This window comes from Cricetulus griseus (assembly GCF_003668045.3).
Source record: "Cricetulus griseus strain 17A/GY chromosome 1 unlocalized genomic scaffold, alternate assembly CriGri-PICRH-1.0 chr1_1, whole genome shotgun sequence".
NCBI classification, from domain to species: Eukaryota; Metazoa; Chordata; class Mammalia; order Rodentia; family Cricetidae; genus Cricetulus; species Cricetulus griseus.
In genome coordinates this window covers 139,681,896-139,700,109 of record NW_023276807.1, presented here as the reverse complement: position 1 = coordinate 139,700,109, position 18,214 = coordinate 139,681,896, and the positions used below count along the sequence as shown (strand labels likewise).

Here is an 18,214-nt window from a genome sequence, read left to right as displayed (position 1 = left end):
CATGGATTTTTCTTTGGGCCACCAGCTCACAAATAATGACACAGAGACTTATTATTAATTATGAAAGCTCAGCTGATAGCTTTTGCTTGTTTCTAACTCTTATGACTTAATCCACTTTTCTTTATTAATCTCCGTTCTACCACGTGGCTTTTACCTCTATCCCATTTTATCTGTCCAACTCACTCAGCATCTGGCTGGCTTCTCCTTTCTTCTTCCCAGTGTCCTCGCTGCCCTGAAAATCCTACCTAGCTATTGGCTGTTCAGCTATTTATTAAACCAGCCAGAGTGATACATATTCACAGTGTACAAAAGGATTATTCTACAACAGAGAGGAGAGTTAGGCACACTCCTTTTGTCATAGTTCTGTCATTTTATCAAAGAGTGAGTCTAGAATAAAGGTTCCTTTGATTCCATAGTCTGTTCCTGTGTCAGTTGGTCTTTCATGCTTCAAGTTTCTGAAACTCAACGGTACCATGCTCCTGCAAGTCCTCGATTGCATTAGATGTAATAATAGAAACAGAAATTAAAGTTCATTGTTGCAAGAACCTGTGTGAACAGATGACTTGTTCCCCAACCCCTAAATGCAGTAGTGTAGCCAGAAGCTATGAAAATATCAACTGGAACTGTTTACCTAGGAGGTGATGGAGTCTTGTGATTTATTTATTGTTTTAAGGTAAGGCATTAAACTGGACCAGCTGGCTGGCATGCACTATGTGGTTCTGCTTTACCTTGACTTTCTTCCAGAAATCCTCCTGCCTCAGCCTCCTTAGTACTGGGATTAAAGGTGTGAGCCACCATGCTCCAATAGTTTTATTCATTTAATGATAGGAGAAATTGAGTGTATGGAGAAATTCTATGTAAATAATGGGGGATAGATGAATGTACTTATTCTCCTAGAGAAAAACTGGTATGTAATACCATTCTCTGTCTGACTCTGTCTGTCTGTTTGTCTCTCTCTCTTGGTTTTTCAAGACAAGGTTTCTATGTGTCCTGGAACTTGTTCTTTAGATCAAGCTGGCCTTGAACTCACAGAGATCTACCTGTTCACCCGTCTCTGCCTCCCAAGTGCTAGGATTAAAGGCATGCACCACCACCACCCGGCACCTTTTTTTTTTTTTTTTTAAGTTTTTATTATTTATTATTATCAGAGACAGGTAGATCTGTATGAGTTTGAGGTCACCTGGTCTACATAGTGAGTTCCAGGAATGCCAGAGCTGCATAGAGAGACCCTGTCTCAAAAAAACAAAACAGAAAAAAAATTAATTACATTTGTTTATTGTGTGTAGTGCATGCATGTGACATGGTGTACATATGGAGGGCAGAAGACTACTTGTGGAAATCAGTTCTCTCCTTCCATCTTTTATCCTTCAGGGATGGCAATTTGGGTTGTCAGGCTTGGTGGCAAGCACCTTTATCCATTAAGCCATTCCACCAGCCTATCGAAAGGTTTCAGACAAGGTTGTGATGGCCATGCATACTGCCTCTCTTGTGAGAGGTTCCACAGAGAGAACATTCTGGCTTAGAAAATAGTACCTGTAGGCAGAGCAGTAGTGGCTCATGCCTCTAATCCCAGCACTTGGGAGGCAGAGGCAGTTAGATGTCTGTGAGTTCAAGACCACCCAGGTCTACAGAGCGAGTTCCAGGACAGGTAGGGCTGTTACACAGAAAAACTCTGTCTCAGAAAATCAAAAGAAAAGAAAATACTACCTGTAATTGTACAGTTGCTTGTCTGTGTGTGTGACTGGACAGAAATATTCATGAAGTTACTATATTAGGAGGTCATTATTTGAAGAGCATCTTTGCTTTTAATCTTTTTTTCCCCCCGTTTTTAACTTTCTGTAAATGTTACTTGGACTGATATTTTAAAAACCGTTACAGACATTCTTGAGTAACCCAGTGCACTTACCAGTGTCTTCTGCTGGCAGCAGTGTTCTGGAGCACAGCAGCTATTGAGTTCCCCATGCCACCATGCTCCTCCCAGTAGGCTGAGCTGCAGGGCTCACTGAGTTGGCTGTCATTTTACCCAAACCTGTCTATGCCAATTCCAACTTGTTGTGATTACATAATTAATTGCGTATTACATAATGTGGTAAAGAATGAGACTGGAAGGAGTGATGTTTCAGTGTAAACAGAGTTGGATGCGATGGACAGATATCATGAAGGTGGATTACTAGAGGAAAGAAAATCGTGCACCAAACAGGCCAGAGAACCAACCGTGCAAGGCTGGAGATTTGCCCTTGAATACTTTCTGGAACTGGACAGTGTAGCCAGTGTCTGTGGATTTGATCTTAGACAAGAAAGACAATGGTGTAATCAACAAATTCTACATAAACGACAGGCACTGTGTCAGGAAGCTGGGGATTAAATATGTATTTAACATTTGAAGTTAAAATAAAACCTCAATAGGTCTTTTTCTCTCCATCCTCTGAATCCTACTTGAATAGAGCTTTTAAGTTAAATGGTTAGCTTAGCTGTGCCATATTGTGATGCCACTAAAGAAGTCAATCATTTGTTTGCCACATCTAGTCCCTATACAAAATAAAAGGGGTGAGAGCGATCAAACAAATGTAGTCTTGTTTTATTTGTGAGATGCTTCAGCATCCTCCTGGCTTTCTGGTAGCATCCGGATGATGTGATTAAAGACAGATACCAGGGCTAGAGTGTACAACTCAGTAGTACGAGACCCTGGGACCCCTCAAAAGACAACATTCGAAAATGTACTTCACTGACAAATATTACAACCAGAGCGTAGAGTTGATGGGAAAAAAAACTCTTACTGATTGAGAATGTACCTTACTGTTTCCTGAGTTTTGATGAACACCATGTAGAAACAGTCTGATTCTAAAATTGAGGCAGTGTGTTTCTACCGACATCTTTTGTGAGAGCTGCAGAGTCTTTGTATTGCCAGGACTGTGTTATGTTTCTACTGCTAGGGTTAACCTTAATTTATTTATTATTAATGTTATTTGGAGTTAAGAGTAAGTGTCAATGTGAAGGACAGAAAACGCACAGTGTTTTGTTATTGTTGCATTGCTTTTGGCGATGCTGGGAACTGAACTCATGGCTAGGCGAACTTTACCACTGAGCTGTATTTTCAGCCCTCTTTTTAATTTTAATTTTGAGGCAGGACTCCCATTGTTGTCTAGATTGGCTTTGAACTCAGTCTGTAGCTCAAGCAGACCTTGAACATAGGATCCCCTGGCCTCAGCCTCCAGCAGCAGCGTGACCACAGGCATTTGCTAGCAGGCTTATCAACACTGACTCTTACCGTCAGCCAAGAGCAGAGGCAGTGACAGGGTGATCATGTGTTCCAGGCTCTGCTTGTTTTACCAGCGACTGGGATGGTCTTCAATGTCCTGCTCACACAACTGAGACCCCAATACTCAGAAGGCAGAGGTAGGCGGATTGTGAGTTTGAGGGCAGCTGAACCACAAAGTGAGACCTTGACTTATAAAAGGAAGGGGTGGGTAGAGGGCAAATTGCTTTTTTAGGTGTATTCTGGGGTTTAGAATCTAATAGTTGTTTAACAAATACTCATTAAATGTGTGAATGTTACTGACCTGAGTTTTCATTATTAGAAAAAGTTATACAACATGATGCATTGTCCAATAATTGGTGGTAAAATTACTTGAAAAATTTGAGGAGTTTTGATTTGAAGGTTGATGAATCACTTTAATTAAAAACATATCCTTAGAATATTGCATCATAACACATTTTCCAGGACTGTGGATTCCAGAGTGTTTTAGTACTTGACATATGGCTACACTGAAGCTCTCTGGAGCTTGTGTTACAGGGCATTTCTGCTTCCTCATTTGTCTACACTGTGTTCTCCTCCAAATAGCCACTGTCAAACAATTGTGTGATTCAGAAGTTGTTATGACCACATCCCGTCTATAATTGATTGTAGTTAGACTTTCTTTTCCACTGCCTGCCTAAAATAATGACACAGAGACTTATTATTAATTATGAAAGCTCAGCCTTAGATTAGGCTTGTCCCCAACTAGCTCTTGCAACTTAATTAACTTGCTTCTATTAATCTATGTTCTGCCATGTGGCTTTTACCTTTTCTCAGTACAGCATGTCCAACTTGCTCCAAGTCTGCCGGTAAATTTCATGTGCCTAGATTCCTCTTCCTCTTCTCCCCAAAATCCCACCTATTTGCTCTTGCCTAGCTATTGGCCATTCAGCTCTTTAGGAAACCAATCAGAAAGCGCCTTAGGCAGAGACACATCTTTACGATGTACACAAATATTCCGAAACAATTTCTCTTGACTGTTTTCACAGCCTGATCACTTTGTAATAATGTTCATTTGAGACTTTCTCTCTCTAGGCTGTGCATTGTTTCACATGTAAAAAATGGAAGTACTCAACTCAAGTAGCATTCGGGTCAGGATCTTTATTTCTTTCGGGTTTAGAAAGGATTTGTAGGAAGTCCACTTGAAGTAAAGATGCATTTGTTTCCCCTGTTAAGGAACCCTCTCCACAGCTTCCTCTTCCTGCCATTTGCTGTGACTGACCCGAGTCTTGTGGCTAGATTGAGTCAGTGTGCACTGTCTGCTATGGCAGTACTGGTGGTTCAGATATTGTCACCTGCCATGTAAGGACATTGTGGTCAGTGATGGACCACATGTGTGATGCAGATCCTATAAAGTTGATCACTGAATGATGTCATAGCTGTCCTGGTTTATGTAAATACTTTCCGTGATGTTTACAGAAGGGTGGAATTGCCTGCCACCCTGTTTCTCTGACTATATCCCTACTGTTAAGTAATGTTCACACTGTGTTCCTCATATCCAGGTGCTTAACCATTGTTCCAGGTCTCCTTACCCATCTGTTCCCCATGTTTTAGTCTTAATCCACCCAGGGCCTTATGGGACCCCAATCTAGATTTCATTAGCTAGAGGGTGTTGCCTACCTTCCTGGTGGTTTGTTTATGTAGGAAACAAAAGGAAAGAGGTGTATAATCTAAGGTTAGTGTAAATGGAATAAGAGAAATATATAAACACTCATTAAGCATTTCTGAATAATATGATCTATATAACATAGATCCTAAAGACATAAAAATGTGAATAAGAGAAATCATCTAGGAGCTATCAAAATACAGTGGTGTACCTATACTCCTGCTTTTCAGAAGACTGAGTCAGCAGATTTGCTTAGGGATAGACATTTGAGGCTAGTCCTGGGAACACAGTCAGACCAGATCACAAACACATGCACATGCACACCACCGGCACAGAACACAAAACAAAACACACTAAAAAAAAATAATAAAGATGTGGTTAAAGACTAGGTTCTGGTGAGTAAAGCCAAATTTGAGTTGAAAATTTAACTAAAAGAATATATATACTAGGAAAATTAAAAAGTCCAGTGTGCTTATAAAGAGAATTCAAGATGCAGGCATATCCCAGGGGCCGACTCCTCCCAGGTACAAAGAGTGACCTTTGGGTTGAAGGACTCCTGATGGTTACAGCTCCAATTCTGGTGGTTTCCTCCAACTAGAATTCTGTCAAATGGGTGGGGCATAGAACTCTTTAGTATGGTGCCTCCAGGTTGTGCCCTAACCACACTTCCCTGTCTGCTAGTTCCCTGTTTGTCTGTTTAATATAAAAATGTTAGCTCTTGGAGGATTGAGTTGGCCTGCCTTATGTGGGAAGCCCCAGAGCTCAGTCCTGTAACACACAGTTGCGAAGCATCTGGCAAGAACTGGTTGAGGAACTGGAAGCTGCTGTCTCTGGCTCCTGACTTGTAGGTGCCAAAGCAATCTTTTACTTGCTAACCGGAGCAGGTGCCTGGTGCCATATTTAGCCCACTGACTTTTCCTTCTTAGCCGTACAGCACATTGCTCAGTGGGCAGTGGTTCCTGAGCAAAACCAGCCTTTTATTAGTTCCAAAGTTGCCAAAAAAAAAAAAAAAAGGAAAGAAAAAGAAAGAAGTGGGGGGGGGGGCACCTCACACCAAGCAAGTGCAGATCTACAATAGTAGACTTTCTATAAAAGCCCAGAGGGTAAAAATATCTTAGGGCTTGTAGGTCTGCATATTCTACCCAGCCTAAGCTTTGTAGAGCCAGGGCAGCCACGGATGATTCATGATTGACTGTACGAGACACATCCCAGTGTGACTTTGTTTACAGAAACACAACATGTTTGCCCCGGGAACCAAAGTTTTCTACCAGTTAAACTATAATAGAGAAAAGAATATTGCTAAGGTCAGAGAACAGACTTACCTCCCCACGATGCCACCAATGCCGGAAGCTTTGAAGAGGTCTACCATTGTATTTCCTTGTATTTTATGGAACCCTTCGAAGAGTGTCTTATCTGTAGCAGGTGTTCAATAAATGTCAGTTCCATATCAGTTACCTCACAGTCATCTTCAGGAAATATGATAAGTGATCATAAAGTCTCTCAAAATTATATATATTAAAAAAACAAACCAGACCCCCTGTGATCCAGTGGCAGTTTTCAGAAGGCCAGATGATTTATTCTTTAAAGATAACGTCTGTTAGCTCGCCACATTCCCTTTCTGCCCCCAGTGCCCTATGTGGAGTTCTGCTTTTGTTAACCCTTCTGGTCAGTGTTTGTTCCACAATGGAACCTTTTGTCTATCAGGTGAGAATTACACTCCCCCCCTCTCCCTGTCCTGCCAGTTATGCAGATGGAACCCACACTACCACTTTTCAGTCATAAAGTTCACTGAATCTGGTTCTTCATTAAAAATATGCATGCTGGGTGTGGAGGTGTGCACCTGTGATTTCAGCACCTGGGAGGTAGAAACACAGCAAACTTGCCGGTCATTGGTGGTGCATGTCTTTAATCCCAGTATGAGAGTGGCAGAGGCAGGCGGATCTCTGTGAGTTAGAGGCCAGCCTGGTCTACAGATGAAGTTCCAGGATAGGCTCCAAAGCAATACAGAAAAACTATGGGGGGGTGGGGTGAGAGACACAGCAAACTCAAGACCAGCCTGGGCTACATGAGACCAGAGAGAGAGAGAGAGAGAGAGAGAGAGAGAGAGAGAGATTAGAAAAAGGAGAGGGGAAGGGAAGTTAATCTTGAATGAGTGTAGATAGGTGGTATTCAAAATTAGAACCCTTCTGCTTGCCTTTGGAAGTTTATTGTTCTAAATTCTGCTGCTATTAAAGCAAGCATGTTATCATTGACTGATTTACATTGTTAAATAATAGTCCCAGATACCTCCTTTCAGGTGTAGATTATACATATTTGCCTGCTCCAATTTATTCTTGTTCTTTCACATGGACCTTTGATAGATTTTCTGTCTTTCATGTGTTATTTAAGCCCAGGTTGCTCAGACAGTCTCTTAGGTTGTGTAGGGAGGAAGTACTAACTGCAGCATATTTCCAGTTCCCTTGCTGAAGAAACCTGTTAAAAGTGCTGAGAAGTTCTTTGTAGGGAATATAGAAATTCTCATTATTCTTGGTCCTCTGAAATGTCCCATTCTATTTTAAAGTAGAGTATATAAGAAAGATAACATAGCAGTGGAGAGTGGCTGGGCAGCTTAGATCAGGTTACCCATAACTGCCCGTTACTCCACCTTTAGGGGATCTTACACCCTCTTCTGGTCTCTGTTGACAGCCACACACATGGCTGTATTCACCCAGACAGACACATATATGTAAATAATGTTACTATAAGCACATTGTGTGAGTGTGTGTGTGCGCGTGCGTGCGTGTGTGTGTGTGTGTGTGTGTGTGTGTGTGTGTGTGTGTGTGTGTGTGTGTGTGTATGTGGTGGGCACTCAGGTGTTTGTGCACATCTCTGCACATGGATATGGAGACCAGAGGGTGATGTTGGGTGTCTTTTTCATTGTTCTCCACCTAGTCTTTTTGGGGAAGAGTATCTCACAGAAACTAGAATGCATTGGTTGGCCAGCAAGCCCTAGTGCCTGTCTTGTCTACCATTCCAGCACGGTGATTACAGGCACCCATCTTATTCACTGGTGATGGGGATTGAACTCAGGCCCTCATGCTTACTCAAGCACTTCAGGGAGTGGGCAATCTCCCTAGTAAGTCTCACACTCCAGTGTGCCTAATTAAGATTTACATAGGAACCATGTGCATGCCTATAATTGGTCCCAGCACTCTGAAGGTAGAGGTGGAAGGATAATAAACTTAAGGTCAACCCAGACAATATAACAATATGGTGTCTCAAACTACAATAAAGCAAAAGTCAAAACAAATCACTCTGTGGGTAGGGGGTGGGGTGGAATGAAGGGCTTTAAGGAATATTAAAATTTTGAAGTTAGACTCTTCCAGATACAGTGCTTTTTGCTTCTCATTAACCAGTAATGACCCCCCCTTTACTGTATTTTGGGCTAGCCCATTTAATAGTATTTTAATTTAATCTTAACATTAATTAATTAATTAATTAATATTTAATATTTTCTTCCTGATCCTAAATAATCCAGTTCTCCAGTGTGAGGTTGTATTGTTTTGTTTGTTTGTAATCAGTTTTCCTTTTTCAATTGAGTACTTCCTGAGGAACTGGGAATATGCAGCAATGTGGGGGTTTCAAAAGACATGATATAAGGTGACGAGAGGCTCATCAGCACAAGCATAGTAAAATCATGTGTTTGCATGTATGAAGGGCATTGTACAAGGTTGGGGAAACCTAGGTGGAAGAGATGAATGATGCCCTTGGGGTCCTTCATCTGAAGAGGTGGACTAAGGCATCTAGCTCCTAGCTAGGCCTAGCGTGAGCAGAGATAGGCCCAGTGCTCTGTCCACGCTGTCACAGTGGAGGAGTTGTGTCATGCCTCAGAGATGGTAGGGATGAAACCTTTGAAGTAAACACCACTGTTGTGACTTCTTGTTGTGGTTCACTGTAACTTTAGTCTTGACATGTAGTGGCTCTTCCATTCTTGGTTTAGACTTTTCCTCCTGTTTGATTATAGCCTTCCTAATGGCCCTTTCTCACACTAGAGTGATGGCAGAGGTGGCTCTAATGCTGAGAGCTCTAGTTGATTGAAGACTCAGCATGTACTGATGGTTTAGGACTAGGAGAGAAAGGCAAGTGTTGGCCTGGATAACAGGATCCATTACTTGCCGTACGATGGAGGGCCTCCTGCATGGGGTGGCCCCAGGTCACCCTATGCATGTCTGTCTGCCTCGGAGGTGAACCCCACCAACCTCATGCTCCAAACAGCCCTGCTTTGAGCCGCAAAGCCTGTTCATAGATGTTCACTTGTCCTTTCCCAGAAGGGCTGACTGGTTGCAGGTCTGCATCTCTGCTCCCAACAGCTGTGCGGCACACAAGTGCAAGAATGTTAATGTTAGTATTTCTTTCTTTGGGGGGAGTCCATATATACATTATGTTATGTAAACATACATAGGGTAATAGTTTCCAAAAATATAAATCTTAAAAAAGTCTTGGTTCTTACTAACACTGTGTTTAAAAAAAAAAAAAAAGTCATTTCAGGAAGTTAAGATTCTGCCGAGGTTTCTTAAGACCTGGAGAAGGCGTTTGAAAGATGCACAGAAAGAGCAGATTGTTTCCATTCAGAAATAATATCTTAGCATTGTGCCAAATGATGGCAAATTGGTATGGTTTGCGAGGGCAAAGAAGAAAGTGTGATTGCAGGGTCTGGACTGTTCCTTTCAGAGTAGAGGGAGCATTTGTTGTTTTAAATGTGTGAAAGTTTAAAAAAGAACTGAAAGGAAAAGCTAGGAAAAAGTTCTGCTATTTATAAACACCCACACCAGGAACACACCATTGATTGTACCTCACCGCACCCGTGAGAAGTCTGATTGCTAATACACACTCACAGTGATGGGCCCTTCTCTAAGCAGGAGAACCAAAGTTAGGATCCTCAGCATCCACACATGCCAAATGTGTTGTCATGAGTCTGCAGCTCCAGCGAGGGGAAGTGATGGAGAGGAGAGGCAAGGGGATGGATCTCCAGGGTTTGCTGGCCAGCCAGTCTAGCCAGTCTGTAATTACAGGATCAGGGACAGGCCCTGTCCCCAAAAATAAATTAGAGAGCAACAGAGAAGACATTCATGTTAACCACTGACCTTTAATGCCCCCCCACACACATTGCTCACATGCACATTTTAAAAATGTTCTTTTGTGGGTTTTAGATTGCTTATTTGTAAATAATATTGATATTCTTGTGGATAGCCTGTGGAACTCTGTAAAAATTATCTTTATTAGAAATTGTATAGCTGTGGTCAGAAACTGGACCTAGCTCTGAAATTATGTTACTTTCTACTGCTGTGATAAAACACCATGATCAAGGCACCTTATAGAAGGAATAGTTTATTTGGGCTGACAGTCCCAGAGGGTTTAGGTCTGGAATGACAGTGACAGCAGGGTAGCAGGTAACTGACATGGCAACTGGAGCTAGAAGCTACGAGCTCTGAGGGCTCACATCTCGGAACTGAATGCAGGAAGCAGAGAGCAAGCCTACCAGTAGTGACAAACTTCCTCTGACAAGGACAAGCTTCTTGAGGCTACTCAAACAGTGCCACCAACTGGGGAGCAAGTGTTCAAATGTCCAAAAGTATGGGACCCAACTCCTTCAAACCACCACAGTAGTATAAACAGTTAATTTTGGACATGACCTTACATTTGTACTGAAAACTCTGGGCAGAAATTGAGTTCACTTTGGCTCGTGAGTTATTTTTGTCTTTCCTATTGCTGCATTTGAACACCACTTCTTTGTCTGATTTCTCTTCACTCTGATTGAATGCATTGGCTTGTGGTTATCATAGCTCTTGCGAATCATTAGTTCGCCTTCCCCACTCGTGAAGAACAAGGGCACCTTGAGAGCTTTGAGGGACTGTTGCCTGTCTCTTCTCTACTGTCCCTCTGTCCTCTTGCCTCCAGTTCTGGTATCTCTCAGCTCTTATAGCCAAACTGGTGTCAGTGGGACCTACAATTGACCGCCCTATGTCTGTTACTATCAGTTCCTCCCACCCTTCTGAAGCCGAGGGATCATTTTTGAACTTCTCGGCCTTACCTTTTGTCATCAAACTTATCAAGAGCTGTCAAATAGGGGAAAATGAATCTGTGTCCTTATCGCCATTTTTATTGCCTTTTCCCGATTCATCCTTACCAGTATCCCTTCTTTAAAAAAGTCATTGTCCCTCACCTCAGCAATTTCAATTAACTTCTTTTCCAGTGTGTCTCCAGCTAACACCAAAGTAGACTTTGACCTGGTTGGGCCCTTCTGTGGCCTTTCTCCATTTTCTTATTTACTTCAGTATTTTTCAGATTCTGTGCATATTTTAGATTTTCCTTGAGAATCTCCACAGGCTTGTGGAAAAGTCAAGGGGTTAGCAGTCAAAGATGCTCTAGCCCTGGCAGTCACATTGCCTGTGATGTTTTATTTTGTTTTTGTTTTTTGATGCTAAAAACAAAGGTTCATTCTTGAGGTCAGGATGTTTCACTGACAGGTTTTAGATCTGACAACGTCCAGAGAGGCTGTCTCTCTTCTCCCTGCCTTAGCGGGACCTCTGGCTTTTCTATCAATGCCCCTTTATCACCTCTCACTTAATCACAATCTGTAATTTCATAAGGCATGTTTGCATGGAAGAACCCCCACATTGTGTTCACAAAGGAATTCTGTCTTTGTCCTGGGAATAAGGATCTGTTTTACACTAAATTATCCTTCCAAGTGTTTAGGCCATTTATATTTAATGGAATTACTGACACAGTTAGGGTTAAGTCTATCATGTATGTGATATGCAACTGATACTCACTGGGAAAGGTAAAATCAGTTTCTCTGATGGAGTCTGACTGGGTATATTAACCACATTTCAGGGCAGGCCCCATGCCCAGAAGTAGTTAGCCAACACAAACCTAGTGGTATTTCTGTAGACCTTTTGCCTCATTTTGCTTTGGGCATTTTTTTTTTTTTTGCCTTATTAGTCTTTTGCTTGTTTGTTTTGATTTCTAGTTTTCATGGGGATTTTTTGGTTGTTGTTGTTGCTGTTTCATTTTTAGAGAGAAAAACAGCATAAAGTTGGGTGGATAGGGAAGTGGGGGTGATCTGGAAGGAATTGGGGGAGGGGAAGCATGATCAAAAATATTGCATTAAATTTTTAATAAAAAATAAAATAAAAATAAATCTGTTTAATTTGCCATGTTACTACCTCATCATTGCTATCTCTTGTATTTCATGTCTTCTTATCCTCAATATGTTCTACTACTAGCTTGTCTTCCTCCCCTTTATAAGAAGTCACACTGGAGTTTACAAAACATATCTCAGTGTATCAGACTTGACTTTACAATGAGAGAATGATGTTTTACACATAATGAAAGAAGTGAAATCTTACTTTTCTGTTTCTCCTATGCTCCCTTTGTGCTATTGTGCTGATGGAGTAAAAAAAAAAATTTCAGATGTATTTAAAAATTAAAAAAAAAATATGTGTGGGTAAGTGTGTCTGTATGTAGGTGTGTGCACATGAGTGCAGGTGCCCAGGCAGGCCAGGGATGTCAGATTCTCTGGAGCTAGAGTTACAGATGTTTGTGAGCCACCTGCTGTGGATGCTGGGACCCAAACACAGGTACTCTGGTGTAGCAGCAAGTGTCCTTACCCACTGAGCCATTTCTCCAGCCGTGGAGTAAAATGTCTGATTCCTACATTTCGAGGGACTTTTGCTGTAGTGAATTGTTTTGGTGTAATTACCTGATGGTGTGTGCTGGGGGCTTAACCCAGGGCTTGGTGTGTGCCTGGCAAACATCCTTCCACTGAACTTCATGCTTAGCCTGTCAGCTATCTTTGGAAAAACCATTTAACATGAGAAACGTTTCTCTTCATGCACCTGCTCACTACCCCTGGTGCCCTCAGTTGACTTGTATGGATGCAAGGTTTCAGCTTCCTGATCATTTTTCTACATGAAGAACACTTTAGTATTTATTTCTCTTTCTCTCTCTTTGTAGTACAGATTTTGTCAGAGATAAATTGTTTTACATTTGGTCTGTTCTGGAAAAGTTTTTACTTTGCTGGTTTTTTTTTTTTTTTCAACCCCCAAAGATATTTTCTCTGAACATAGAGTTCTTGAGCAGCAGTTGCTTTTGTTTGTTTGTTTTTTTCTTTACTGAGTTTTTCAATAACACCATTCCATCTTGGGCCTTACACTCTTAGATGAGACACCCATGTTCATTTACCCCCCCATGATGTTAATAATTTTCTATTACTTAAAAAAAATCTTTACCATTGTGTCCAGCAGAGAGAGAGAGAGAGAGAGAGAGAGAGAGAGAGAGAGAGAGAGAGAGAGAGAGAGAAATAGAGTGTGCGTGTGTGTGTGTGTGTGTGTGTCTGTCTGTCTGTCTGTCTGTCTGTACGCACACATGTGCATTTGCTTCAGAACTTTGATCTATTTGTTGTCTTACCAACTTTAGAAGACATTTTGGTCTTTGTGTCTTCTGGTGCTATTTTCTGCTGAATCCTGCAGAGATGCTGGTTCTACTAAGTTAGAGCCATCGGTTGTTAGACTTTGTTCATCCTGTTGTCACCATTAGACCGTGTTTTGCTGTCTGTGCTTCTGTTTGGAGAGATTATGCACTCATTTGTCCAAGTTTACTGGTCCTTCTTTCTTTCTTTCTTTTTTCTTTCTTTCTTTCTTTCTTTCTTTTTTTCAACGGCAGTTGTAGTTGAATCTGTAATCTTCTATTGGTCCAGGTCAGGGGATTTATTGTTTTATACTCATTTGTTCTCATTCTCCTTTATCCATGGTTTCACTTTCTGCAGTTTCTGTGGTCTGAAAACATTAACTGGTAAGTTCTAAAAATAAACAGTTTATAAGTTTGCATGTCATTCTGAGTAGCATTGTGTGAGGCCTGGATTTGCCATGCTTCTTCCCGTTTAGCACATAACCTCTGCATACTTTATATGAGGATTGTGAGTATATATACACTTTATTTTGGAATACTTCCAAATTTGTAGTAAGTATGCATGTATACCCTCTACTCAGTTTCCACTGTTACCACTTTGCATCATTATGATCAGTTATTTACAACTAATGAACCAATATTGCTACAGCATTACTAGCCAAAGTTCCACTTAGCAACTGTTACTTACCCCCTCATTCTGCTTAAGATGTAATCAAGAAGAACACTGTACATTTACTTGCTGTGTTACCTTAGGCTCTTTAGAGTCCAAGAGTGTTTTTTGTTTGTTTGTTTGTTTTCTTCTATTGCTGGGGATGAGCCCCCAGACACTTCCAAACTACACCCCCAGCTTGTTCTGGCCTATTTATTTATTTATTTATTTATTTATTTATTTATTTATTGTGACAGGGTTTCTCAGGAACTAGCTCTGTAGACCAGGCTGGCCTCAGAGACCCCCTGCCTTGTGTGCTGAGATTAAAGGCATGGGCCACCATGCTCGGCCCTAGATTCAGCTATGGGTCTGGGTGTTTCCTTGCATCATGTATTTCCTTGGTTTTAATGGTATTGATAATATTAGTTGGATGTTTTGTAGGTCATCCTTTACTTTGGATTTATAACTCTTCCCCCTTTCTTTTTCCTTCATGATTAAGCTGGGCTTTTGGTTGTAGGAAGGATGGATGTGGGTGACATGTTGGTAGAATCTTGTTTTAAGTTGTGTGACTTTTGTTTATGCTGCATTTGTTTAACTCGGTGAAGCTGTGATTATTTGCCTGCCTAAAATACCTGATAGTCTAATAAAGAGCTGAATGGCCAATATCTAGGCAGGGGCAAGGATAGGTGGGGCTGGCAGGCATAGAGAATAAATAAAGGAGCAGCAAGGAGAGAACAAGTAGAGGAGGACGTCAGGGGCCAGCCACAGAGTAAGAAGGAAAGAAAGGCCAGACGTTGGTGGCGCTCGCCTTTAATCCCAGCACTTGGGAGGCAGAGGCAGGTGGATCTCTGTGAGTTAGAGGCCAGCCTGGTCTCCAGAGCAAGTGTCAGGATAGGCTCCAAAGCTACACAGAGAAACCCCCGTCTTGAAAAACCAAAAAAAAAAAAAAAAAAAAAGGAAAGAAAAATATACAGAAGTAAGAAAGATAAAAGCCCAGAGGGAAAAGGTAGACAGGTTAATTAAGAAAAGCAAGCTAGAAACAAGGGAAGCTAAGGCCAGGCATTTGTAAGTAATAATAAGCCTGTGTGTGTGTTTTACTTGGGAGTTGGGTACCCCCCCAACCCAAAAAGAGAAAAAACTTCTTACAACAGTGAAACCTTTCTCATCATGTTCTATGAAGATGCACTGGTACCATTAGCATTAGTTGTCACTGATAAAAATCTTGGTCATAGGCTGGGTTTAGGAGCACACACCTTTAGTCCCTGCATTCAGGAGGCAGAGGCAGGTGGATCTCTGTGTTCAAGGCCAGCCTGGTTTACAGAGTGAGTTCCAGGATGGCCAGGGCTACATAATAAAACCCTGTTTCAAAAAACAAACAAACAAACAAAAAGCCCCTTGATCTGGATTGAGGGAATGTTTTTCAGATTTCTCCATAGTAAAACCATCATTTTCCTGCTCCTTTTCTGTCTCATCGTAAGTGAGCTGAAACATTAGGTCAATTGATGCTGGCCCAGGCTCATTAGACATTTATTGTAGACATGCTAGGCTTGGCATATACTCAAACCTTAGAGTCCTAGAACAAATGTAGGTGCTTTAGAGGAACCATATTCTGTGTATGATTTAGGTGAGTGAGCCAATCACAGTAGTTCAGGAACAGTGGGGCACTCTGAAAACCTAAGCTCTCAGATGTCATCCAGAGCTGGACTTGCCAGGCATCCACTCAAAGGGGAGCAGGCAAGCCTCCTCCTTTCTGCTCAGTGGAAGATTTTCCTCTTCTCCCTATTTATTTGTCCAGTAGTTTATTTATATCAGTGTCTTAGTCATTTTGTGTTGCTATAATTAAACAGAAATGAAGGTTTGTTTGTTCTGACTCTGAAGGCTTGGACCTTCAAGACCAGGGGTCGCATGTGGTGTGATCCTCCTTGCAGGTGGAGATGCCCTGCAGAGACCCAGGGGGTTCAGGCATCAAGAGTTCAGAATCTTAGTTCGAGTCCCACCTCTTGCTTCCCTGCAGCCTTGTAGCGTTAGGAACCCACCCACACAGCCTACTTTAAACTTACCTCCCAAAGATTCTGCCTCCCAATACCATAGTCCATTAAGTTCTATCCTCTTAATAACCTTGCAACAGGGATTGGATTTTAACATGAGTTTGGGTGAGGCCAGGCAGCCAGTAGCAATTAATACTGATTTATACACAATTATTTCATGTTTTGGGTTATATTCCAAAACTCTGGGGCTTTGGCTCTGGACTGCTCCTTAAGTTGGCCCCTTCCTCCTTTGCCTCACTTCCATTTTTTTTTTTTTTTTTTTTTTTAAGCTCTTCATTTCTTACCTGACCCTGCAGGATACTCCAAGTTTTCCTTGTGTGTTTTCTGCCCAGCTCTGAAACTTAACCATTTATCCTAGGAGCTCTTGCTTCCGGTTAGTAGTGAAGTGATGCTTTAAGACATCTAAACATTCATTGTAGAAAAGTTGGGAAATACAAAAAGGACTAACAGGATAGAAGTAAGGAGAGAGAGCACACGAAGAATCGGTGATATCCACCGATACCCTTAACATTGTGTGTTTTTAATGAAGTCTCAAAGCAAAACAGGAGGCCGGTTTTGCAGTGTTTTTTCCCGATGTTGCATTTCATGTCTGGTAATTACATAACAGACCTGAGAGCATCTTTCTTCTCAAGCCTTTCAACCTCTTTGTTAAGCTCCAGCAAGGAGGGGACTCTTCTGAAGAGGCTGGAATCTGTGGGAGCTGTAGAAGTCTCTAGGCGTGGAAGGATAGTTGACATTTTCAGGAGGAAAGCTCACATGATTTTCACTCTTTGCCATGTGTGCTAATTTTGGGCACCAGGTTAAGAGTTTTTTTTTTTTTTTTTTTTTTTTTTGAGATGTTGATGAAGCTCTTACTATGAGGACTGATCATGGATTTGTGTCCCTTTCCTAAAATGCGTTAGTGATTGGGGATTCTCTCAGAACCTGACGTTCCAGTGGAGAGTGTGATATTTTAAGTTAACTCAGACTCCACTAAACGTCAGGGAACATTTTGTTCAGATCCCTCCCTTCTAGACATCAGTGTTCTGTATGCTTTCCAGAGGGTTTTACTGGTGTTTTGTTGTATGGCCTCTGCCTTCTCTTGAAAACTATAAAGCAAAGTCTTTTGAAAGGACACCAGTTTAGTGGGAGTCAATTAAAAGGAAGGGGAAACTTATCTTCCAACACCCAGAGGGCAAGACATCTCCCATGGTCATCGTCTGTGTTTACTACAGTATCTGGCTTGTGGTAGGAGGATGTCAACAGGAGGTGGTTTTAAGAATGTGAACCTCTGTTTTAACATGTACTGTTTTAAAGAATTCTTTGAGAATTTCAAACAGTGTGTTTTGGTCATTTTACACCCCCTCATGCCTCCCACATTTTCCTCCACACCACCTCCCAACTTGGTGTCCCTGTCCAGTTTGTTTTATTGACCACCCCTTCCCCCCCCCCACACACACACACTGAATTTGCCTTGTGCTCACTATACACTCATGTACCCCCTACTCAAATATGGTCAGCCTACCAGGGACCACACTGTTTAAGAAAACTGAACTCTTTTTTCCCTGAAGTCATCAGCTGTCAATAGCTCTGCTGCAGTTGGGAGTGGGGGCTTGTGAACTCCTCCCTAATCAGTGCTGAATGTTGATTGGCTTGTTCTTGAGTAGTTCTTTTGTAGGGAAGCAGAGCTGCTGCAAATTCGTGAGTGCAGTGTTTCTATCCTGTCCAGAAGATGCTGTTTTGTCCTGATCTTCTATGACATCCAGCACTTGTAATCCTTCCACCCCATCTTCTACAATGGTCCCTGAGCCTTGCGGGAGGGGTATGGTATAGATGTCCATGTTGTGCCTGGGAACTCTGTTGGCACTTGTCTGAGAGTTGTACTAATTATATGTGTATGGAGATATGAATTTAGAGGGCAGTCTGATAGTATGTCTGTTTAGCAGAATAATAATAGATTTTTCCCTGGGGCCTATTAGCTTAACTATGGGTTCTTGGCCAGATTTGCCAGTACCAGGCTTTTGTTTCCTTTTGTAGAGCAGGCTTTTAAATCCAATCAGAAAGCAGTTGGTTACTCCTGTAACATTTGTGCCATTATTGAACCCATGGGTATATCTTGTCAGACCAGTTATTATTAGAGTTCACAGGATTCAAACTGGGTAAGACTGTGGATGACCCTTTTCTCCCAG

General features: G+C 41.7%; 1 protein-coding gene across 10 annotated transcripts in view; it reads left to right on the top strand.

Moving 5' to 3' along the window:
• The window catches only part of Fryl (FRY like transcription coactivator), a 229,268-nt gene that overhangs the window by 67,764 nt on the left and 143,290 nt on the right, over positions 1–18,214 (top strand). The window contains exon 1 of one of the 10 annotated variants that reach the window (XM_035453365.1): positions 3,130–3,396. The exons of the other annotated variants lie outside the window; for them this stretch is intronic. Within the exon in view, the coding sequence (XP_035309256.1) occupies positions 3,342–3,396 (55 nt within the window). The 5' untranslated portion in view covers positions 3,130–3,341. Of the gene's footprint in view, positions 1–3,129; positions 3,397–18,214 lie in introns of those variants that run through there. 10 annotated transcript variants of the gene reach the window in all.